Source organism: Chlorocebus sabaeus, chromosome 4, assembly GCF_047675955.1.
Source record: "Chlorocebus sabaeus isolate Y175 chromosome 4, mChlSab1.0.hap1, whole genome shotgun sequence".
Lineage (NCBI taxonomy): Eukaryota > Metazoa > Chordata > Mammalia > Primates > Cercopithecidae > Chlorocebus > Chlorocebus sabaeus.
This window is the reverse complement of record NC_132907.1, coordinates 15,040,234-15,064,761: the sequence shown is the minus strand read 5'-3', so window position 1 is coordinate 15,064,761 and position 24,528 is coordinate 15,040,234. Positions and strand designations below refer to the sequence as shown.

At 40.5% G+C, this 24,528-nt stretch overlaps 1 protein-coding gene across 4 annotated transcripts in view; it reads left to right on the top strand.

The window, feature by feature from the left end:
* The first annotated feature begins 2,732 nt into the window (after nucleotides 1-2,732).
* ATG10 (autophagy related 10) overlaps nucleotides 2,733-24,528 on the top strand; it is a 277,769-nt gene continuing 255,973 nt past the window's right edge. The window contains exons 1-2 of one of the 4 annotated variants that reach the window (XM_037982167.2): nucleotides 2,733-3,316; nucleotides 15,961-16,080. In XM_037982167.2, the coding sequence (XP_037838095.2) occupies nucleotides 15,973-16,080 (108 nt within the window). In that variant the 5' untranslated portion in view covers nucleotides 2,733-3,316; nucleotides 15,961-15,972. Of the gene's footprint in view, nucleotides 3,317-10,965; nucleotides 11,571-15,960; nucleotides 16,081-24,528 lie in introns of those variants that run through there. The other 3 variants (XM_007977150.3, XM_007977143.3, XM_073014637.1) reach the window with 3 other exon arrangements.

Here is a 24,528-nt window from a genome sequence, read left to right as displayed (position 1 = left end):
AGCATAATGGACAAACAAAAGCCTAAAACAATGAGAAAAAAGAATGGCCACATCTGTAATCACAGCGCTTTGGGAGGCTGAGGCGGGAAAACTGCTTGAGGCCAGGAATATCCAGGTTACAGTAAGTTATGACCAGTAAGTTATGACCAGGCCATTGGTGAAAGAGCGGGAGACTTTATCTTTAAAAAAAAAAAAAAAAAAAAAAAAAAGGCCATAGAGCTGGAAGGAGAATCAGGGGACTGTGGGTTTTACATAAGCGAAAGGAAGCAAGACTTTTTAGAAGTGAGCGACATGTCCAAATGAAACAGAGAAATCTAATAAAATAAGTATTAAAAGGATTTAATAATTAAGATATTATAAAATGGGTATGTCAAGAAGTTATGAGATTAACTATGTACATATAAAGCTTCTGGACTATAATAGGTGTTCAATAAGTTTTAACTCCCTTTCTTTTTGTGATCAATTCCTTGTTTTATTCCAAGAATACTTACTACTAGTTAGGACTATCGGGACTAGAAAATAATACCCCACAATGAAACTCTCAGAAGCAAAAGTTTTTCTCTGACCTTCTCCTGCCTTCCTGTCTCTTGGTCCCATTCTCCCCTGAGGCTAGCTATAGAAACTAGGCGGGCCATAGAAACTAGAACCTCTTTTCCCCAAAGCCAGTCATAAATCCTGGAAATATTACTTTAATTTTCCCCCCACCTTTTTTTGTAAAAACTGGCCATAAAGAAATTATCTGATCTACCTTTTTTGACTGTAGGTCCTAAGACCGTCATTGCAGAGAGGGTCCCGCCCCACACATGGAAGGTAGGAGTGCATGCTCAGAGAGGCCAAGAAGAATCTAGACAGACAGGCCTTACTGGGTTTCCCCACTCAGGCTATTAGCATTAGAGCATACCCTTTTGTCCAATCATATTTGTACATGGCTGTCCATACTTTGTTGGATGTACAAATGGACATTACAATTTTCCCTGTATCTTTGGGTCTTCATTCTGAAGGTTCTCATGTATATGTGCTAAATAAACTTGCTTGCCTTTCCTCCAATTACTCTGCCCTTTGTGAGTAGATTTTTCAGTGAACTTCAGTGATCAGAGAGGAGAGCTATAGGAGCCCTGCTCCAACCTTGAAATGCTGTGATGACAGACCCTAGCCTTAAAGCACTTTATAGTGTTGTACAGTAAACACATAAACAGGCCAATATCATTCTTTGCCATGAGGGATATGATGACAGGAAGTACATGGGGGTTAGCTGAGTTATTTATTTTAGTTTCTTTGTTTTTGGCATGTGAATTATGAAACTTTAAAACACCTCCAGTGCAAAAAAAAATTTTTTAAATTAACATGGTGGTTGGTGCGCTGAGTTTCTAAAATATTGAGTACGATGCAAAGCAGTGCATTCTTTTTTTAAAAATGTATTCTTATTTTGAAACATTTTTGTAGAGATGAGGTCTCACTGTGTTGCCCAGGCTGGTCTCGAACTCCTGGGCTCAAGAGATTCTCCTACCTCGGCCTCCCAAAGTGCTGGGATTACAGGCGTGCGCCACTGCGCCCAGCCACATTCTTGTTTTCATCTGTGAAATACGTTTCTAAGGTAAATACTTAAAGTTGATGGAGATACCTGGTCTACTTAAGCTCTCATTGAGAACACACTGCCTTGTGCTTTTAAAAAAATTAAATGGATAATCTAAATTGGCAGCTACCAATTAATTTATAGCCATAGTTGCTAAAAAAAGTTAGTGTAAGTTCATTTTTATTAGTCGCACCATTTTGAGTTTTAAACTATTTTACATAAAGTAAAATTTATACCTCTTACGGGTTTCGTCAAACAGTGGTGTAGCCACCAACACAATCACGGTATAGAAGCTCTCAAGCACCTTTCTAGTCAACCCCTTCCTCCAGCCCTTCACCCTGGTCGCCACTAATCAGTATTCTGTCTAAAAGGAAAACTTGTTATTTGGAAATAATTATAGACACAGGAAACTGCAAAAATACTCCAGCACCTAGAGTCCCGTGTACCTATCACGTAGTTTCCTCCAATGATGACATCTTATACAACTGTAGTACAAGATCAAAACCATGTCATGTAGTTTGAAGGCAGGTTTTCCTTTCACTTCTTCGCCTGCATTTTCTCCTTTCATTTCCAACACATTTAACTCTATTGTTAGAAGGAGCAGATGCTAGTTTTCTTTCAGATGTCTGCTATTTCAGTTCGATTACCCCTGTTACTCTTACATTTTTCTAGTCTTTATCCCCACCGTTTCGCCCCAATTTAATTTTGCTGCTAGTTTTTTTTTTTTTCTCCTCTGGGATATGTGCCACAGATGGTACTATTGTCAATATTCGAATTCCTAACTTCTCCCTCCATCCGTAAGTTTTCAAGGGGTAGCCGTGCTTGTGCTTAATTGTGGTGTTTACAGGACTTTTTGTAGTATGTGAATGCTGGCACGGCTCTCCAACCTCTTAGAGGGCTGCTAGTAAGCCGCTCCCCACTCAACGAGCCGCCTTTGTGCTCCACGGAGGGCACCGCCTGCGCTGGGTTGGAGGTGGGGGTGGGGGGGGGATGAGAGCTGCCCGCCAAGCGAGGGGCGGGGCCTTGGCGGCAGTGGAAGCGGGTGGCAGGGAAGTCTCGCTTCCCTCCTCTCCACCCCCTCCCAGTCCCGGCCTGGGTCCCAGCCCCGCCCCTGCCCAGAGCGCGCGGCCGATCACGTCACCGGCCTGCGCTAGGCGGCCCCCACGGCGCACGGGAAGGCGCAATGCGCACGCTCCGACTCGGCCGCTGGCGGCTCTGACTGAAGGAGGCCGCGGCCACTTCTGGTTGGCCTCGGGGCGGGCTGGCTTGGGTGTTCCTCCGTCCTCGAGGCCCCCGTATTCCCATCGTTCAGCCCCCTAGGGGCACCGGCGCGGCGGTGGCCTCGCAGGGCGCTCGGTTCCACTCTCCAGCTCTCCTCCCCCTGGCCCCGTCGCCCCGCCTTCCCCGGGCTGGGCTGCGGGGTCAGGGGCCGAGCGGAGCGGGGTGAGTATTCCCACAGCCCCTGCCGGTCGCCGCCTCCCGGCTCTGCTTCCCACACGGTCCTCGCCCTACTCCTAGGACAGGGAGGAAGGGCTCGCGCGGGTAGGCGGGACACGGCCCAGTCCTGAACAAAAGGCCAGGGAAGCGGGTCCCCGACGGTGAACTGCGGGCCTGTGTTGGCCGCCGCGCTCGGGGCGAGCGGGGAAGGGCGAGGACACTCCCTCCCCGGGACCCAGTCCCCGTCGCGCACACGGTGTCACCAGCACTCCTGGCCCAATACCCAAATGCTGCAGCACCCTCGAAGTGGGTAGTTACTACCTTGTGTTTAAAATCCACATACTGATAGCAAATCTTTGGCCATGTGACGTTGAAACTATTAAATTACTGGGGTTTCCGGTGGCTGAGTCCAACTTAATTTGAAGTTTCAGATTCATCAAGTATCAGGAGGAATAACTTGGTATTTAGAGCCAACAGGTTTTTCTTTTTTTTTTTTTTTAAACCTCCCAAAAAACCTATAAAATCAAGGACTGGCGGGGAGGGCGGGAGAATGATATAGGAATAGTTGACTGATTTATAGAAACTTTTCGTGGTAAAAATTACAAAAGTATTGGAAATAAGGCAAAAGGATGACAGAATGTTTTTTTCAGAGTCAAAATGGAGCCTGTTTAATAGGCCCACCTGAAGATGATTTAGATGTCTAGGGGAGTGTATTTTGTTTGGCATGATGATATTGATTAGGGCCTAGGCTTTGTAGTTAACATCTTTTGGAGTAATGGAGATGCAAATTATTTGAGTGGGATAGAAAAAAAATACAGTACTCCTAAAGGTTGTAGTTCTATTGCGTTGTAGGATATTAACCATTTTTCTTTTTTCTTTTTTTTGGAGACAGATTTTCGCTCTGTCACCCAGGCTGGAGTGCAGTGGCATGATCTCGGCTCACTGCAACCTGTGCCTCCCGGGTTCAAGCAATTATCCTGCCTCAGCCTCCTGAGTAGCTGGGACTACAGGTGCCTGCCACCATGCCCAGCTAATTTTTGTATGTTTAGTAGAGACGGGGTTTCACCATGTTGGACAGGCTGGTCTTGAACTCGTGATCTTGTGATCCATCCGCCTGCCTCGGCTTCCCAAAGTGCTGGGATTACAGGCATAAGCCACCGCGCCCGGCCGATATTAACCATTTTTCTATCTAACCTATCAAACTTGTCCTTTCTTCAGTGTTTATGCTCAGTTCCTGAAATGCTTTTGAACGCACTAAGCCATTCAGCTTGCTCCATTGTGAGTTTAATAAGTCTTTGTCACAGGTTCATTTTGAATCATATTTATAACTTTTGTTATTGGACGATGGTCACTATTCTTTAGTGGCAAAAACAAGTTTATGCTTCTCAGGATGGGAGGACATCGGCCCTGTGTGGTACTCAAATACATCTTAGGACCCCAAGTAGAATCCTTTCTCATTGCTTCCGAAGGGTTAAACAGTGACCAGAGGAAATGTTACAGAACCTTGACCAAAAAATAAATCCAGAGTATTGAGAAATTAAAATTAAAGTCTTGCAGATTGCAGAGTTTAAAAATTGTTATTGATACTTTAAATTGAAGAAATTAGTGGAAACAGTAGTTCTAAACTGCATTCATTTGAATGTGGAGTGTTAAAAGATTATTTCCCCTGTCTCCTGCTTTTCCCTTGCCACCTTCTGTTTTATTATGATAAGGTTAACTGAGATTTTGCTACATGGTGGGCCATTCAAGTTATGTATAATGTTTTGTGACAAACTATATGTTGACAGTAGTTCCTGATGCCTAATACATTTCTGAGAAAGGTAAAGCAGCCCTTTAGGAAAAACAAGGAGAGTAAAACTTAACAGACGATTTCTTAAGATGGGCTTGATTTGATGATTATCTTTGAAGCCTGGAGATGTGTTTGGGACCCAGGAGGTTGTGTTTGAATCATAAATATAATCAGGGAATCTTAAGAAAAAAAAAAAAGCCATAGCGATCATTTGGTGATTATCTGTTGAAAACAAATGTTTTCAGGGGACAAGCCACCTGAGTATAATAAAACAATTAGAAAGTTAGGGAATGGAGAATAGGAGAATAAGCTGTACCTGAAGGAATTCTGATTAGGGAATGGTTGCTGAAAACTGCAGAGACAAGACTTCTCTAATGTGCTTACCTGATCACATAGGTTTATAGGATCCAGGAAGAGTGCTTAGTAATAGGAGTTTAGCTTTGAAGCTAGGGTTATTTCATATCACTGTCATGTAACATCTTTCCGAGGAAACCTTTTTATCATTTCTTCTGAGCTCAAGAACCTACAATGGTTTCCTGTTACCAACTGTTTTAAATGGAATCTCCTTTGGGTTTTTTTGGTTTCTTTTTTTGGTTTGTTTTTTAAGACGTGGAGTCTGTAAGTTGCCCAGGCTGGAGTGCAGTGGCTATTTAGAGGCACAATTAGAAGGCACTACACAGCCTTGACTCCTGGCTCAGGCAGTCCTCCTGCCTCAGCCTCCTGAGTAGTGAGGACTAAAGGCGAGAGCTACCTCTCCAAGCTTCCTTTGAGTTTTAAGACTGTAAACTTCCTGCACCCTGTCCCTAGATTCTCAGTATCCCTCAATCTATACTCTCCATTCAGGTTCTTTACTGGTGTACCTCATTTCAGTCTGTTCCAAGGTTCACTGCCACTGCCCCCATCCCTTCTATTTTTCTTTCTGTATCCTCCTATAATTCAAGGATTAACTGAAATCTAACTCCCGTAGGGCACAGGCTCTGGTTCCAGACTGCCTTAGGTCAAATTGCTACACTTAACAGCTGTCTTATCTTGGACAAGTTACCCTCTCTGTCTCAATTTCCTTATTTATAAAATAAATAAAATCGTAGTAATTTACCTCAAAAAGTTGCTCTGTTTGTTGCCAGTTCTTAATACATAGTAATACATGCAATTTTAATTATTTTAATCCATACTAATTCTTCAAACAGTGGTTGTATAATTTATCACTGTTTTTTATTATCCATTATTCTCTGATGTTCTTTTCAATTTGAATCTTTACTTAAAAATTTGATTACTTTGGAAAGAATGTGTATTCTGAAAAATAAAAAAAAATTTTTGATTACAAACTATTGAAGGCAAAGACTGTATTATACTTCTTTTTGAAAGTCTCCTAAACCAAGTCTGGGTGCAGTGGTTCATGCCTGTGATCTCAGCACTTTGGGAGGCTGAGGCAGGCAAACTGCCCTAGCTGAGGAGTTCGAGACTAGCCTTGGTAACATTGCAAAACCCTGTGTCTACAAAAAATACAAAAAAGTAGCTGTGCATGGTGGTGCACACATGTGGTCCCAGCTACTCAAGAGGCTGAGGTGGGAGGATCGCTTGAGCCTGGGAGGTGGAGGTTGCAGTCAGCTGAGATGGCACCACTGCCCTCAATCCTGGGTGACATAGACCGCCTCTCTCTCAAAAAAAAAACCAACAAAAAAAGTATCTTAAACCTCTCAGGATGATCTGGGGGCTCCGTGTAATATTTTTTTCTTCTCATCTTACTATCTAGTTTTCTTTTTCTTTTCTGTTTTTTCATTTTGCTTTTGTAGCTTAGTTCCAAAAGTATTTGAGGTAGCTTATAAACTATATAATACATAATAACATAAAAAATAAAGAGAAATCAAGATTGTGGAAATATGAAACTTGAATAGAAAGATGTGATTAGGGTGAGTTATACTGAAAATATATTGTGAATGTTATACAATTATTAAAGGTAGGCCACAAAGTTCCAAGCTTCATCATGGTCAAAGGAAAGAAGGAAACATATTTATTGCCCAGCAAAAACAGCTTCCTGTGTTAAAATAATTGGGAGGCCATTGCCCGAGGAAGCTCCAGTGCCCTGGGTTCCTACATAAACAAACTTACACCCAACTCAGTCTAAATGGTCTTATTCTAGGAAAATGAAACTTGTAGCTTAACAAATGAGAAACCAACTAACCTCTAACCGCTGACTTTTACTGGAATGATCCAAGTAAGACTACTCCACTTTGACCAATCATAGATTTTCTTGGCCTTGCTTGTGCCGTTTACTCTACAAAAGCTTTTTAACTGTGTCCCTTTGGTGCAGCCCCATGTTGCTTGCATTCTGGAGCTGACTAATTCATTAATATGCCTAGTGCTCCATTATTGGAATGCTAAGCTTGTGGGAGTTATTTATATCCTGCTCAAGGTCATCGCCAAGGTCTGATTTTTCACAAAAAAAAATTTGCAACCTCCCGCATAAATGAGTTAACCATTGTCTGCTCAAATAAACATTTTCTTGTTTTTGTTTTTTGGAGACAGTATCTTGTTGTGTCACCCAGGCTGGAGGGCAGTAGTGCAGTTATGGCTCACTGCAGCCTCGATTTCCTGGGCTCAAGCCATCCTCCCACTTCAGCCTCCCAAGTAGCTGGGACTACAGGCATGCACCACTATGCCAGGTTAATTTTTGTATTTTTTGTAGAGGCAGGATCTCACCATTTGCCCAGGCTGGTCTTAAATTCCTGGGCTCAAGCAATCCACCTGCCTTGTTCTCCCAAAGTGCTGGGATTACTGTGCCTGACCTCAAATAAACTCTTTAAAATTTTAATGTGCCTTAGTTTATCTTTTAGCACTTAGTAAATATTTAGTGAGTGAAATGGAGGTTGTGATCTCAGATTTTAAAGGATATGCTGAGGCCCTAGAGTTAAATTCTCTAGACTTTGTTAATTCCTTACCTACTTCCCAGTATTTCTCAAAGGGGGCTCTACTGACATTTTTACGGACAACTCTTCACTGTGTGGGATTGTCCTGCACATCGTAGAATGTTTATTTTACCTGGTCCCTCAGTACTAAATGGCAATGGCAAGCTCTAACTTCTTTTCTTTTTGACAATCCAATATGATCCCATTTATTTCCAAGCAGCCCCTTGAAGAGTGGGTTCCCCATAAAGTTGGGAACCGTTGACCTTATTTGCCCATACTCTACTCCATCCGAGCTATGCTGCATCCACTGCCATTTGTTTTATTTTTAAACCTTGCATTCTTTTCAGACCCTGTCTTTGCAGGAGCTCCTCCATATTTTTGGAGTGACTTTGTCTCCACCTGGTTGGCCCTTACTCAAATTTCAAAATTCAGTTCTTTAAGAATTGAATTCATGTGTTCAGAACTCCAAGTTTTGGAGTCTTCCCCAGTTTTGCCAGGAAGTTTGATATGCTTTTCTAGGAGGACACTCACAGCAAGCACTAGGGTATTGTAGGTACTGAGTGAATGAATGAAAAACTTGTGGAAATAGAAGGCACATTAGTCTCATCTCTGAACAAAGACGTTTGCAAGAAGAAAAATTTAAAGAGAATGTGTCTTTCATTACAAAAATGTCCAACCATTTCTTTTTTTTTAATTTTCCAAAATAAAAATATGGCACTTGGTAGTATAGTTTAAAGGCTTTGCTCTATCATCTGTATTCAGGCTGGTACTGATTCTGTAGCTTCTGATATTGTGTTGGTCCTTTTTTTGTTTTTTTTTTGAGATGGAGTCTCACTCTGTCGCCTAAGCTGGAATGCAATGGCACGATCTCAGCTCATTGCAACCTCTGCCTCCCAGGTTCAAGTGATTCTCCTGCCTTAGCCTCCCAAGTAGCTGGGATTGCAGCCGCCTGCCATCACGCCCAGCTAATTTTTGTATTTTTACTAGAGATGGGGTTTCACCATGTTGGTCAGGATGGTCTCGAACTCCTGACCTCAGGTGATCTGTCCACCTTGGCCTCCCAAAATGCTGGGATTACAGGCATGAGCCACTGATCCTTTCTGTCTCTTATTTTTTGGATACTTTTGGCCAAGGATACCCCATTATCTCCTTATTTCCTAATTCTGGGAGTCTTGGCATATGTGCTGACTAGAGTTTGTTGTACTAGTCCTACCACCCACTGTTCAAAGACAGCAAGACAGTTTGAGCTGGTGGATCAGCTCAAATTGTCATCAGTGGTGGAACAGTTTTTCTTAGGTGCTTGCAGAGTTTTATTATTAAAAAATTAAAATCTTTTAATAAAAATAATGATACTGGTATCAGAAAGATTGGATGTCACATAGATCTGTGGGTTTTGTTGTTGTTGTTTGTTTTAGAGACAGGATCTTGCTCTGTCTCCAGGCTGAAGGGCAGTGTCACAGTCATAGCTCACTGCAACCTTGAATTCCTAGCCTCAAGTGATCCTCCCACCTCGGCCTCCCAAAGTATACATCAGTTTGTGTAAGAAAAGTACCAAGAAGTGAATAGACCTGAAAGTTGAAGAAAGGTATATAAATGAGAAGAGATATATAGAATAAGTCCATTCAAATTTTTACATTTTTTTTTCTTTTTCTTTTTTTTTTTAAGACAGTCTCGCTTTGTCACCCAGGCTGGAGTGCAGTGGCACAATCTTAGCTCACTGCAACCTCCGCCTCCTGGGTTTAAGCGATTCTCCTGCCTCAACCTCTGGAGTAGCTAGGACTACAGTGCACACTACTGCACCTGGCTAATTTTTTTATTTTTAGTAGAGAAGGGATTTCACCATGTTAGCCAGGCTGGTCTTGAACTCCTGACCTCAGGTGATTCTCCTGTCTCAGCCTCCCAAAGTGCTGGGATTACAGGCATGAACCACTGTGCTTGGTCTGAATTTTTCTTTTATTCATTTACAACTTAAAAAAAAATTTACTGTTTGCTTGTCTGTTATAGATGCTAAGATACAAAGTGTAAGTCAAATCCCCAGACATTGTAGACGTTGCTGTATCATCTTCTGGCATTCATTGCAGTGGGTGAAGATGGCAGAGGCTACCCTGATTTTTGTTACTTGTAGGTAAACCTTTTTTTTTTGCCTGCATCTTTTTTTCTTTCTAGTCTTTAAATTAAGATATTCCACCAGGCTATGTTTAGGCATAAGTTTCTTTCTAGCAGCTTTGTTTTTTTTAGAAACATGGTGAATTCTTTCAGTTTTTAGGTAAATCTTTTAAATCTTCTTTCCTCCATCTTAGAACAGTTTTTCAGTTGTACATTTGCTTATGATTGTAGTTCAGAAATTCCAGTTATTTGTAGGTTGGACCTGTGTTCTTTGTCCTTCCCATCAAACAATATGCATGGTTTTCATCATGGTCTCTTTTCTTTTGTGTGTTTGGAGAGGATCTTGTGTGCTTATACACTGAAACTCGAATGTGATTTTTTTCCGGCTTCTATGCATCTCTCTGTTGCCTTGAATGTAGAATTTATATCTCTACTGTTACATGTTTGAATTTCCTTCCAGTTTTTTCTTATCCAGTTTCCTTTTTAATCTCAGCTGTTTTTCCTTCCTCATCTCTTGCTTTTAGATGAGGTCTTTCCCTTTCTAAACTTTTTCTTTTTAAAATTGGGAACATAGAGTAGATAATTCCTCAGTTTGATTTCCATATTCCTAGTGTAAGTCCATTACAGGAGCAAGCTTTACCTCCTCCTGTTTCTGGTAGTGCCCCTCTTTTGTTATGCAAGAGCTACTTAAAGGTCTTGTGTTTTGGTTTACTTACCTTGACAAAAGAGGGGCATGTTGACTGGTCAGAGGGACCAAGCGTTCCTTCCCTCGTCTCTCTCACTACCTTTAGAAGCTGGAGGAATCTTCCTCTTTTTGTTAGCTTGGAAAGCAGATGAATGGGTACAACCAAATTTATGAAGGATAGATCATTTTCTATACTCAGGAGAGGTCTTCCTTTCCTAGTGTTGAATCTTTCGGTCCTGTAACTATAATGAGGGAAGTGTTTTTGTATGATTTGAAATAGTTTATAGTTTTTTTTTTTTTTTTTTAGTTTTTTGGGATGTTAGTGGTGAGACTGTACTATTTTGAGAGCTCATCCTGTTCCTGCAGCAAACCTGTCACTCGCTACACAGTACTCAGTGCACCTCAGGGCTTTACCTTCCACATCTGGCCATGCACACTGCACTACTGGGCGAGAACTGCCTTGAAAGAGAATTACCAGTGGGGCTAGAAACCAGGAGGGGAGGGGCAACTCAGGATCTGTTTCTCTGAAGGGAATACAGAATGGGAGAGGGTGAAATGACCCTCTTCCCAACTGACCTAGTGATAGAGAGGTCAGAGCAAGCCTCAGCTACCAACAGAGATTCCTCATTTCTAGGCTAGGTACAGTGTTGCCTCTTATTTAAACTTTGATTTGGAATATGTATTCCAATGGGAAGGCGAGGAGGGAGAATTGAGCCCTGCTGGTCATCTGTTGTCAGGACTGATCCGACTTCTCTTTTGATGTATCTCTGTGCTATTTTATTGGATTGCCCAGGGCCATGCCTTCTGTGTCCCACCCAGGCTGCCAAATGTCTTGAAATCCAGGTCTTTTACCAGCCCTGTCAAAATGATTCATCTTTTGTCTAGGGATCATGCTAGTCTTTTAGCATGATTCCCTTTGAAAGTATCCCAGGTGCTAATTAAAAGTAATTATTTTGGGGTCTTCAGAATCAGGTTATCTTTCGGCCAAGACTTAGGATTCTGCATTTAAATTTGCACTGTGGTTGCTTCCTTGCTCTCTAAAATTTGAGGATCACTGCCTAAGGACCTTGCTAGGTAAGTGATTAAATCTAAATGAATTCAAGCCAAATTGCCATAAAAGTAGTGGGTTGATGTTTAACTCTCCTAGCTGATATTGCATGTTTTTTAAAAAAGAGTCTACACTTAGAGTTATAAATAATGTGGAATTGTTGCTAGGAGGGACAAGTATTCAGGAAATTGCCTACTTTATTAGTCAAAAATGATTTTTAATGTTTAAATGTATGCATAGCATGTTCTGTGGTAATCACATTTTTGTAAATGATCTTAAGTTCCGGGAAATTTAGTTATATTTCTTATAGTGTTTTAGTCCTATTATGACTTTGATATACATTGATTTATAGATTCATCAAATCAATGGCTCCAACTAAAACAATAACAAAGAATTAGTTCCACACACATTATATTAAAAATCACATTAAACAATATGGAGAGTGGTAGTGAAAAAATTGTTTTCAATTAAAAAGGATCATTTAAACAATGATTATATAGTGTTAGAATTCACTAAAGCTGCTTTTCTGGAAAGATATATTTGAACAGCAGCCGAATAAACATCTTCTATGCTTCTAGTCTAAGGGCTAACTTATAGTTTGGAAAGACTACCCTCACTTGGCGGGGAAACTTACTCTATTTTCCAATCTTTAGTCTCTGGTAAAGCAGTTAGAAAAAGGTTTTGATTGAATGTTACATAACAAAAACAAAAACAAAAACAAAACACAATTCTTCAGCTGGAGTAAGTCTCAAGCAAAATGGATGTTAATAACAACTTAATGCCGGGCATGGTGGCTCACACCTATAATCCTAGTACTTTGGGAGGCTAAGGTGGGTGGATTGCATGAGCTCAGGAGTTCGAGACCAGCCTGGGCAACACAGTGAAACCCGGTCTCTACTAAAATACAAAAAATTAGCCTGGTGTGGTGGCGTGCACCTGTAGTCCCAGCTACTTGGGAGGCTGAGTCAGGAGAATCACTTGAACCCGGGAGGCGGAGATTGCAGTGAACTGAGATCATGCCACTGCATGCCAGCCTGGGCGATTCCATCTCCAAAACACAAAACAAAACAAAACAACTTATACTTTATGACACAAGGAGTGCTGACTCATTTCTAACTTTAACTTACAACTAAAAATGAGAGATTCATTGTTTAGGATGAGATGAGAATTGAAATTCATCTTTTTACTGAGAGTTCACTTGAGTGACTGTTGTCACCTGTAGTGTGAATTTAGTTTAAGATAACTTAAGTCTGGAAACATATGCAGTTCACATATCTAAGGTTTTTCAATTTGCAAAGTAAGTATTCTTGCTATTATTGCTTAATAAGCCACAGTTGTGGTTATTTCCATTTTTAGCCATATTTTCATCCATTTCATTATAGGAAGTTCTCAGATTCAAATTTCTGCCTCTGCTAGTTTATGAATTTGGTAGAGGACCGGAAAGTATTACAACTTGAAAACTATGTATAAAAATGTTGATTGAATTATATTTACATTTTTGAGTTGAAATATTCTTGAGCAAAAAAGCAATAATTATTCCATGATTTCATTATGGTACGTTATGATGAATCGAGTTGAGATGGATATCTTTTTAATATAGTATACTTCCTAATTTTGTAATCAAGCCATAAGTGTTTGTATTATTGTATGTAGCATCCTTCAGCAAAGCCTAGTCCTTAGATAATTTTAAAAGTATTCAACCAAATATCAATTAGTGTTTTGATGTTCAGTCATCTTGCTTGTAGCACAGTGCTGTTAATTAGATACACTATGGCTATTGAATGAAATTTTATGTTTAAGTATTTTCAATACTTCAGTAAACCTCAAGTAACTGGAGGGCTTAGGCTACTTTGTTCAGGTTTTTTTTTTTTGAGATGGAGTCTCGCTCTGTCGCCCAGGCTGGAGTGCAGTGGCCAGATCTCAGCTCACTGCAAGCTCCGCCTCCCGGGTTCACGCCATTCTCCTGCCTCAGCCTCCCGAGTAGCTGGGATTACAGGCGCCCGCCACCTCACCCGGCTAGTGTTTTGTATTTTTTTTTAGTAGAGACAGGGTTCACCGTGTTAGCCAGGATGGTCTGGATCTCCTGACCTCGTGATCCGTCCGTCTTGGCTTCCCAAAGTGCTGGGATTACAGGCTTGAGCCACCGCGCCCGGCCTGCTTTGTTCAGTTTTGTTACTAACTAAGAGTCTTGTTGGAGTTTTAAAAATATTAGTAAGTATATTAGTGTTCTTTATGAACGAAAGTTAATTTTTCTTTGATTTAGTATCTTTCAGTATATGTCAGGATCATCATACATTTGTAAAAATTTCCTCTGACTGCACCATATCAGTCTTCTCTTGCTATTCTAGTTTTGCATTCTCTCTCTGATTGATGAAATGGGTTCTGTTACCATCTACGTAATGTTGATACAGAATCGGTATTTCCAGCCCAGATTTCTCTTTCCTTTTGAGTTCAAGACACACCTCAAAATACCTGCTAGACCCCTTTACTTGGACATTCCACAGGCATTTCAAATTCAAACTCAATATGGCCACATTAAACCCATCTCTCTTCCCAAACCTTTTCTTCCTCCAGTGACCTCTGTCTTACTCAATGAACCACCACTTAAAGGCAGAAAGCTTGGAATCTTTTCTCTCCCCTGTCCTCACCAATCTTTTCAGTTGTATTGTCCATACCTAGTTCAATAGCAGTTTATTTTTCTTAGAGACTCACTTTTATCAAATCTTTCCAAGGCATTTGGTTATAGAAATATCAGTTGTCCTTCTTTTTTACTTTTTTTTTTTTTTTTTGAGACGGAGTCTGGCTATGTCGTCCAGGCTGGAGTGCAGTGGCACCATCTCGGCTCACTGCAAGCTCCGCCTCCTGGGTTCATGCCATTCTCCTGCCTCAGCCTCTTGAGTAGCTGGGACTACAGGTGCCCGCCACCACGCCCGGCTAATTTTTTGTATTTTTAGTAGAGATGGGGTTTCACTGTGTTAGCCAGGATGGTCTTGATCTCCTGACCTCAAAATCTGCCCACCTTGGCCTCCCAAAGTGCTGGGTGAGCCACCATGCCCCGCCCTCTTTTTTACTCTTATGTTTTGGTTTGTTTAACATTTAATTACAGTATGTATTTATGATAGGAGAATAAGGTTTGTGAACACACAGTTAACTGATGGGAGCAGAGGTGCTTCATGATCAGCATGCTGTAGACATGAGTCAGTGTCGATTAATCTGGCAAGTTGGTTAGATGGAGGTTGGATAAGAGAGTTCCTACTGTAATTATTTGAATTTCTTATATCCCTTTGTTAGAATATGAGCTCTTACAAGGCAAGGACTATATATTTTTTCATTTTTGTATACCTAACTTTTACTTACGCATAGTGCCTGCTACTTAATAGATATTCACTATGTATTTGTTGGATTAATGAACAAACTTACATAGATTATACTAAATTTGAATAATCAGAAATGACACTGGTTTAGGAATTAGCTAGTATAGACAGATCATTGACCTTGGAGCCAAACAGGGGTTTAAAATCCTTGCAATTTATATGATTTTAATTCAATTGAACAAAAGCATCTAGAGTGTTTACTATGCTAAGCACCAAAGATACAGAAACAGGAATATAAAAACAGAAAAAGCTGGGCATTGTGGCTCATGCCTATAATCTCAGCACTCTGGGAAGCCGAGGCTGGTGGTTCGCTTGAGGTCAGGAGTTTAAGACCAGCCTGGCCAACATGGTGAATCCCTGTCTTTACTAAGAATACAAAAATTAGCCTGCGTGGTGGCATGCAACTGTGATCCCAGCTACTCGAGAGGCTGAGGTGGGAGAATCACTTGAACCTGGGAAGCGGAGGTTGCAGTGAGCCGGCATCATGCCATTGCACTCCAGCTTGGATGATGGAGCGAGTCTTCATCTCAAAAACAACAATAACAACAACAACAAAAATAAAAACAACAAAAAATGGGGATAAGGTGAGAAAGATAGAAAAAACAAAAATACTTTTTTATTTTTTTTGAGATGGAGTCTCATTCTTTCGCCCAGGCTGGAGTAGAGTGGCATGATCATAGCTAACTGCAGTCTTGAACTCTTGGTCTCAAGTAATCCTCCTGCCTCAGCCTCCTGAGTAGATTGAGACTACAAGTGCACACCACTATGCCTGGCTGTTTTTTAGTTTGTATATAGACAGAGTCTTGCTATGTTGACCAGGTTAGTCTCAAACTCCTCAGTTCAAGCTGTCTTCCTGCTTTGGCCTCCCAAATTGCTGGGATTACAGGTGTGAGCCACCACGCCTGACCAAAACCATTTTTTAGTGGCCTTGAGGCCATTCTACATCCCAAATTTTGGTTTATTGACAGAAATAAATCAATTAGCAGAATTCCTTTCAATATTATTCTAAAGTTGATGCTAATACTTAGTTTTTATATTACAGTTATCATTTAACATGGAAGAAGATGAGTTCATTGGAGAAAAAACATTCCAACATTATTGTGCAGAATTCATTAAACATTCACAACAGATAGGTGATAGTTGGGAATGGAGACCATCAAAGGTAAGAATGGAAATGTTTGTTTTCTATCTCAAAAGAGGATTTTTTGTTTTGTATTGTTTTGGTTTGTTGACATGTACCTCCATAATTGAAATTAAGGTATGAAAACTGGTTTGATTTAGTAAAAGGCTTAAATTGAAGGATGTCTTACAACAGATGTCCATTTTCTTATTTCAACTATATATATTCATTATTATCAGGCTAATGAAGTATTATTTTGAAAAGTCCTTAGGTAACCTGCTTAATTTAATAGATAGAAATTAGCATATTAATTATCTGAATATAAACAGATGTTTCTGTGGTGCTTCAAATCATCAATCCTAAGTTAATATTCTTAGGAAACTACTTTTGTCTAGAGAGTAAAAAGATAATCTTGAAACCAAACCATAAACAATCACAAATTCTGAAATATTGAGGACTGTATTAATTGGGAATTTCCTATTAATATAAACATATTTCAAAATATTTTTTCTTTTTTGTGACAGAGTCTCACTCTGTCCCCCAGGCTGGAGTGCAATGGCATGATCTTGGCTCACTGCAACCTGTGCCTTTCGAGTTCAAGTGATTCTTGTGCCTCAGCCTCCCTAGTAGCTGGGACTACAGATGTGCACCACCACACCTGGCTTAATTTTTTGTATTTTTAGTAGAGATGGAGTTTCGCCATGTTGGCCAGGGTGGTCTTGAACTCCTGGCCTTGAGTGATCTGCCCGCCTCAGCTTCCCAAAGTCCTGGGATTATAGGCGTGAGCCACCACGCCCAGCCCCAAAATTTTTTTTTGTTTTTTTGAGATGGGTTCTTGTTCTGTTCTGGAGTGTGGTGGCGCAGTCTTGGCTTACTGCAATCACCACTTCCTGGGTTCAAGCGATTCTTGTGCCTCAGCCTCCCGAGTACCTGGGACTATAGGTGCATACCACTGTACCTGGCTAATTTTTGTATTTTAAGTAGAGACGGGATTTCACCATGTTGGCCTTTCTGGTTTCAAGTGATCATTCCTGACCTCAAGTGAGCTGCCCACTTCCACCTCCCAAAGTGCTGGGATTACAAGCGTGAACCACCACGCCTGGCCCAAAGTATTTTTTTTCTCTTGGTTCGGTTCAGTAATAATAATGTAAAAGGCCTATGTACTTATTTCCACGCTTACAGTTAGTTCTGTGTCAAAAATTGTTTTTTTGTTGTGTTTTGTTTTGAGACAGAGTCTTGCTCTGTTACCCAGGCTGGAGTGCAGTGGCACAATCTTGGCTCACTGCAGTCTCTGCCTCCTGATTCAAGCAATTCTCATGCCTCAGCCTCCCAAGTAGTAGCTGGGATTTTAGGTGTCCACCACCATGCCTGGCTAATTTTTGTATTTTTAGTAGAGACAAGGTTTGGCCATGTTGGCCAGGTTGGTCTCGAACTCCTGACCTCAAGCCACCCTGCCTCAGCCTCCCAAAGAGCTGGGATTACAAGCATGAGCCACCACGCTTGGCCTCTGTCAAAAGCTTTTTATAGAGTTCCTTGAAATCCCTTCCTTAGAGAATAGGTAAATTTTCTCTACTTAACATTTTACTCGGTTCCTGAAAAGTGATGAATCCTGATTCTCTGCTGGTTGGATCTGTTTCCTGTATACACTCTGAGGAATGAACAGTTTCAGTTGGATTTCCTATGATTCAGAACTGGACCCGGGAAGCGTAGGTTTTGATCAGGTCCAGAGTGTCACTGGGGAAACAAGCCATGATTTCCTCTTGGGTCATGTGCAGGCTGAACTTTGACAGGGTGGCTTATGCACAGTTCAGAGGGTAGGGTCAATCTTTTGTGGTAGTCCAGTCCCACTCTGTAAGTAGCAACTAGACAGTTGATCACCCCTCAGGAAGTCTCCCTCTCCAGGATAATGTGACTGTGCTAGCACCTCTCATTGGTTTTGTTCCTGGGTATATTTTATAGTTTTGTTTGCTATAATGTTTCAATTTTTATTCATCTTGTTTTTTCTATGATTATTGCTGACGTGAAACAACTGTAATTTTGTATATTAATTTTGTAACCATTCAGTCACCTTATTGAATTTCCCTATTTGTTTTCATGGGTTTTCAGTGGTTTCTCTTGGAATGAGGTCATCCGCAAACTAAGAGGTTTTTTTTTTAATTGTTTTTTAAATTGACTTCTTTGTGATAGTTCTCTCTATTATTTTATGCATTGACTAGAAAAATGTTAAGTGATAATAAGAAATCTTACCTTGAGTGTGATTTAATATTTATGCTTTTGTTATAAAATGATTAAATAAAATATTGATTATTTATTGAATTAGTATAGGTTTCTGACCCCTTTTGACCTGTAATAATTTGTGTGATTATTCCTTGGGAACTTTGCCTTTTCACCAGTTTTTTTTTTTTTAAAGAAATTTTTCTTCATCTTAAGCTGGAGGCAAGATGATAAAACTTCCTGTTACCATTCCATTACCTGGCAGAATGTGGGAGGGGAAGGCTAAGGAAGGAGCTGGGACTGTGTATGCATTTGTGTTTGAAGGGTGAGGGCGCTGGGGCTGAGAAGGGTCTTCAGTAGGGAAATTCTGTCACAAGTGTCTCCACTGAAGTTGTAAACTAATGCCCCAAGAACTGGTTTTCAGGATTTGTTTTCATTATTGACCTTTCTCTAAAAAGGTATGCTTAAGTCTAGCCTTCTGTTGGCTGCCACTGCTTGCTTAGGTAGGAAAGTTCCTTACCTTTTGGAGTGGGAGTTACACCTCTAATTAAGTGTAGTTCACTTTCATGTAGGGGATGAGCACTGAGATAGTGTTGAAACATTACGATAAATGGGTCAAGCTTCCAGGGACAGAACAATAGGAAGACTGAGTCCAGAAGTCTGTGGCTGACCAGAGTTCCTGGCCTATTGCTAGGTTGGAAATAGGGGTCCAAGTGTTACCAGATCTTTTGATATTTTGAGAAAGGTTAAGCATTCAGATTTGGGTGGAGAGATCTCTGAATTTTTAGATGTTGACAACTAATTAAAAAAGATTATTTTTCCAACAGTGAGGACCAAACCAAACATGTCAGTGATGCCCAATGGGATGGTCAGTTTATGACCTCTGGGATTGGGTGTCTGTCTGGTATGACTGTGATTTCTCTTCCAGCCCCGCCTCAGCACATGCTATTGCACTGAATTAGTGACAGGGGCTCTAGGCATAGCAGATTCTTGTGTTCTCAATTTGGGCATATTAGTATTTTTGCCACCTAATTTCTGCGATCCTGTGCCATTTTTCTGAAGGGAATTGTGAATCAGTCACTTGGTTATATCCTCAAACCTTTCCTTGTATTATGTAGTATCTCAAGTCTTTTTTTGGGACTGTTCGGAGACAGTATTCTTATACTATTGTTTTGCTTTTCAGGCCTCAGAAATTTATTATTTTTTAAAATTGTTGTATTGGCGTATAATTGGCATACAATAAACTGCATATATTTAAAGTGTACAACTTATTAAGTTTTGACGTATCTATAGACCTGTGAACCTTTACTAAAATCAAGAGTAAATTCATCACCCAATAAAGTTTCCTCATAGTCCTGCTTTCCAATGCCTCCCTCTGCCCCTTCTTGCTCCTGAAACTTATTCTTAAAGTCTTGTTTACTTTGGGAGGCCAAGGCAGGTTGATTACCTGAGGTCAGGAGTTCGAGATCAGCCTGGCCAACATGGTGAAACCCTTTCTCTACTAAAAGTACAAAAAATTAGCTGGATGTGGTGGTGCGTGCCTGTAATTCCAGCTACTCGGGAGGCTGGGGCAGGAGAGTCGCTTGAACCTGGGAGACAGAAGTTGCAGTGAGCCAAGATCCTGCCATTGCACTCCAGCCTGGCCAACTCCAGCCTGGCAAACAAGAGCGAAACTCTGTCTCAAAAAAAAAAAAAAAAAAAAAAAAAATCTTATCTATACCTATGTATAGGGCTCCTTTTTATTTTATGTTTTTAGAGACAGGGTCTCTGTCACCCAGGTTGGCGTGATCATAGCTCACTGCAGCCTCAACCTCCCCAGCTCAGGTAATCCTCCCGCTTCAAGCTCCTGAGTAGCTGGGACCTCAAGTGTGCACCACCACGCCTGGCTAATTTTTTTTTTTCAATTGAGACAGGGTCTCGCTCTGTTGTCCAGACTGGAGTGCAATGGCATGATCATGGCTCACTGCAGCCTTGATCTTCTGGGCTTAAGTGATCCTTCCACCTCAGCTCCCTAAGTAGCTAGGCCACATGCACATACTGCGACACCCAGCTAATTTTTTAATTTTTGTAGAGATGGGATCTCACTATGTTGCCCAGGCTGGTCTTGAACTCCTGAGCTCAAGCAGTCCTCCCACCTCGGCCTTTCAAAGTGTTGGGATTATGGGTGTAAGCCACCGTGCCTGGCCAAGGTTCCTTTAAAGAGGAATATATATATTGTCCCTCATACCTTCGGGTTTTATTGTCACTCATACAATCACTTTGGCACCATCCATTATTTTTATTTTTAAAACTAAATTAAATTAAATTGCTTTTTTTTTTTGAGACAAAGTCTCACTCTGTCACCCAGGCTGGGTGCAGTGGTGGGTTTCCGGCTTGCTGCAATGTCCGCCTCCCAGGTTCAAGCGATTCTCCTGCCTCAGCCTCCCGAGTAGCTGGGATTACAGGCGTGTGCCACCACACCTAACTCATTCTATTTTATTTTTAGTAGAGACAGGGTTTCACCATGTTGACCAGGCTGGTCTTGAACACCTGACCTTAAGTAATCTACCCACCTTGGCCTCCCAAAGTGCCGGGATTACAGATATGAGCCACTGAGCCTGGCCCATTTTATTTTTTGAATTTAAACAGAGTCCTGACAATATTTAGATAATTGGTATAATTTAACTTTATGGAAAGGTGTAAAACATTACTTTTCAGGCAAAGTTGATGAGAAAAGCAGTGTGAATTAATGATACATAAATTATTAAAAAACTTAAAGTAGGCAAAATATTTTTAATTTTTATATCTGGAGCTATGCAGAATAAGAATACTTTAAATCAATATTTTTCAGTGAGGGTGGAATGCTATTGGCATCTAGGCAGGATAATTCTTGTTCCCTTACCTCTAACTTTCCAAAATCCTCAGGAAGGTGGTACACTTGTTACACCCATTGTTTACCATGATGGTCTGTCAGATATTAAAGATAGTGGTTAAGAGCATGGGCTTCACAGTCAGACAGATCCAGGTTCAAATACCTGCTGTATCATTTACTAACTGGATTTTGGACGTGTTACTTAATGTCTCCAAACTCTATCTGCTTTATCTGTAAACTAGGAATAACAATAATACTTACTTTACATGGTTGTTGTGTAGATTAAATGTTATTTTGCTTTCAAAGTGTTTAGCCTGGTGTCTTTCTCTCTCTCTCTCTCTCTCTCTCTCTCTTTCTTTCTCTTTCTTTTTTTTTTTTTTTTTGGCAGAGTCTTGCTCTGTTGCCCAGGCTGGAATGCAGTGATGCAGTGGCGCAATCTCGGCTCACTGCAACCTCTGCCTCCCTCGTTCAAGCGATTCTCCTGCCTCATTGTTCTGAGTAGCTGGGATTACAGGTGCGCACCACCAGGCCTGGCTAATTTTTGTATTTTTAGTAAAGGTGGGATTTCACCGTGTTGGTCAGGCTGGTCTCAAACTCCTGACCTCGTGATCCACCCTCCTTGGCTTCCCAAAGTGCTGGGATTATAGACATGAGTTACCGCACCCAGCCTTAGCCTTGTTTCTGACACATAGAAAGCCATCTCATAATTTTTAGTTAGTTGTTTGAAATTTTCAGCGTCTTTTATTATAGAAGTAATGCTATAAATGAAGTTGTAGTTTGATTTTCAGAAAACTCTGTAAAAGTGTATTTAGCACCAAATATACTGTACTAGTTGATAGTATATTATGTGAGTTTCTCTAGGATTGTAAGGGGGAGCCAAAGAAGGAGAATTCTCTCTTCCTTTTTCAAGAGGAGCCTTACCAAAATGTTTACCGTCTTTTCTTTGGCAGCCCATAATCTCATTAGTGTTTCATATTGGCTGCCTCTACACTAATTCAGGATCATATAGCTTCTCACCTGAACCATTTCGATGGCCTGACAACTCTTCTCCAATTCATTCAACACATTTCTGTCATCATTAATCCTTTAAAATTATCTTCGTAAGAGTCCCATTTTCTATATGATTTTTTTTTCTTATTTCAGTTTGAGCTTTCTTGTCACGGAATAATATAGAAACTCCATCACAGAGTATTCCGGGCTCCGCATTGTGGCTTCCTGCTACCTTTCTAGCTTCATTCTCCACTCTAATTCATTTCCTTTTACTCTCTCTCCAGAGTCCTAAAAATGAAGGAAAAGCTATTTGAAAAATAAATAAGTAAACTTTTATCAGCACTAGAAAACAAAAAAAAAGGTATCATCAAGGGATTATAAAACTTGATGAATTTCTCAAAGGTAGAAAGCAGGAAAAATTGGATTGAAGAAAGAAACCAGATCCCAAAGCAGGATTTAGAGAGGACTGTGGTGAAAAACTGGAGGGTAGGGGAGCAGAAGGGCGGGCTCCAAGTGCAGAGATTATGGATCCAAATGCAATTCTGAGTTCCTTACTCTCTGCTTTTATAAGTTGTTTAGAAGTAAGCATATTAAGCTAATAAGCTTTAATTAAAGCCTCTTTTTTACTTAATTTTGGATAATCAGTTTTACCCTTGATGTCTTTATCTTCACAGCAGTTTTTAAGATTCTCTCTTACTCTAGCCTTCTGAGTTTGCTGAGTTGGTTCTTTTTATATTAGGAAAAATGTCAGGAGCAAATATGTGAATTATTAATGTTCTCCTAGGGTCACACTATAACCACATGGTCAGTGCATGTTTGTCATGGTGGATCATAAAAATACATCTACAAGCAAAGGTGTTAGACTGTTGTTTTAGTTCATCAAGCCTGACATTGCATAAATGAGTCCCTAACATTCTTTGAACAGAGGTCCCAAGAATCCCAAGTGGTTCTTCTGCTTTTGTGCCTTCATGGACTCCCAGATCTGCTTTCTTTTCTAGAGAGCTGAAAAACATTGTATAATCTTGAATTTCACCTTGTTTTTAAGATGCAACCTTTGAGGATATTTTTCAGAAACTTCACGTGTGTGTGTGTGTGTGTGTGTGTGTGTGTGTGTGTATTTTGAGACGGAGTCTCACTCTATCACCCAGGCTGGAATGCAGCAGTGCGATCTCGACTCACTGCAACCTCTGGCTCCCAGGTTCAAGTGATTCTCGTGCCTTAGCCTCCCCGGTAGCTGGGACTACAGGCGTGTGCCACCATGCCCGGCTAACTTTTGTATTATTACTATTTTTTTTGGTAGAGACGGGGTTTCGCCATGTTGGCCAGGCTGGTCTCGAACTCCTGGCCTCAAGTGATCTGCCCACCTCAGCCTCCCAAAGTGTTGGGATTACAGGCGTGAGCCACCATGCCCGGCCTCACTTGAATTTTTCATGTTCTTTACCTACACAACTGAAAACAGTAGAGAACTTTAAATCTAATATATCAATTGAGGCAAAAGATTTGCCCCTCTTGTGCTACCTTATGATTTCTCACTTTGTATTGCCTTTGAGCCCTACTTCTTAAGTGTCATTAGTTTCATTTCCTGTTTTCCACTCATTAAAAAAAGGGCTAAATGTGCTAAAGTATTCACATAATTATATAAACACTAAAGTACAGACAAAACTAGTGGCCGAGGTGAAAGTGATCTGTTGGCAGTCAATGCCACCCTGTAGAAGCTCAGAATGTCCATATGTCCTCAACTGATGAAGAAATGTCCTAATTTGGCAAAGATAGCAATTTAAGTATCTTAATGTAACAATTCATAAATGTGTAGGTTATTTAAAAGTCCAGTGTATAAAACTTGAGAATTGCTTGCATGGATTTTATTTCTGGAGATAATTTGTGTTGTGGAGAAATTATATAGACCCAGAGAGGTATAATTACAGAAGTTGTTTTCATAAATGGGGATTTTGGTGCAGATCTAGATAACTAGTTGTGATTCTGTTGTGATTGCTAAATACTTGATTTTTACTTAAATTTAATTATTTACTTTAAATTTATTTTAGTAAATAAATTTAGTTTAATTTAATTTACTTCACTAGTTAATTTTTGCTTAACTTTTATTCTTCTTCCACTAATTTACCTTTAAAATGTTTACATCTACTTACATTTTTAAAGTCTTCACAAGACCCACTTTACCAGTTTAATTATCAGTTTCTTTGTTTGCAGTATGGGGGTGCAATTACTAAATTGTTAATGGTGCTAAAGTCAGTGCCTAGGTGCTGGAGTGCAGTGCAGTGGAGTGATCATGGCTCACTGCAGCCTTGACTTCCTGGGTTGAAGGGATCTTCCTGTCTCAGCCTCTCTGAGTAGTTGGGACTACAGGTATGTACCACCACACCTGGCTATTTTTTAATTTTTTTGTAGAGATGGGATCACACTATGTTGCCCAGGCT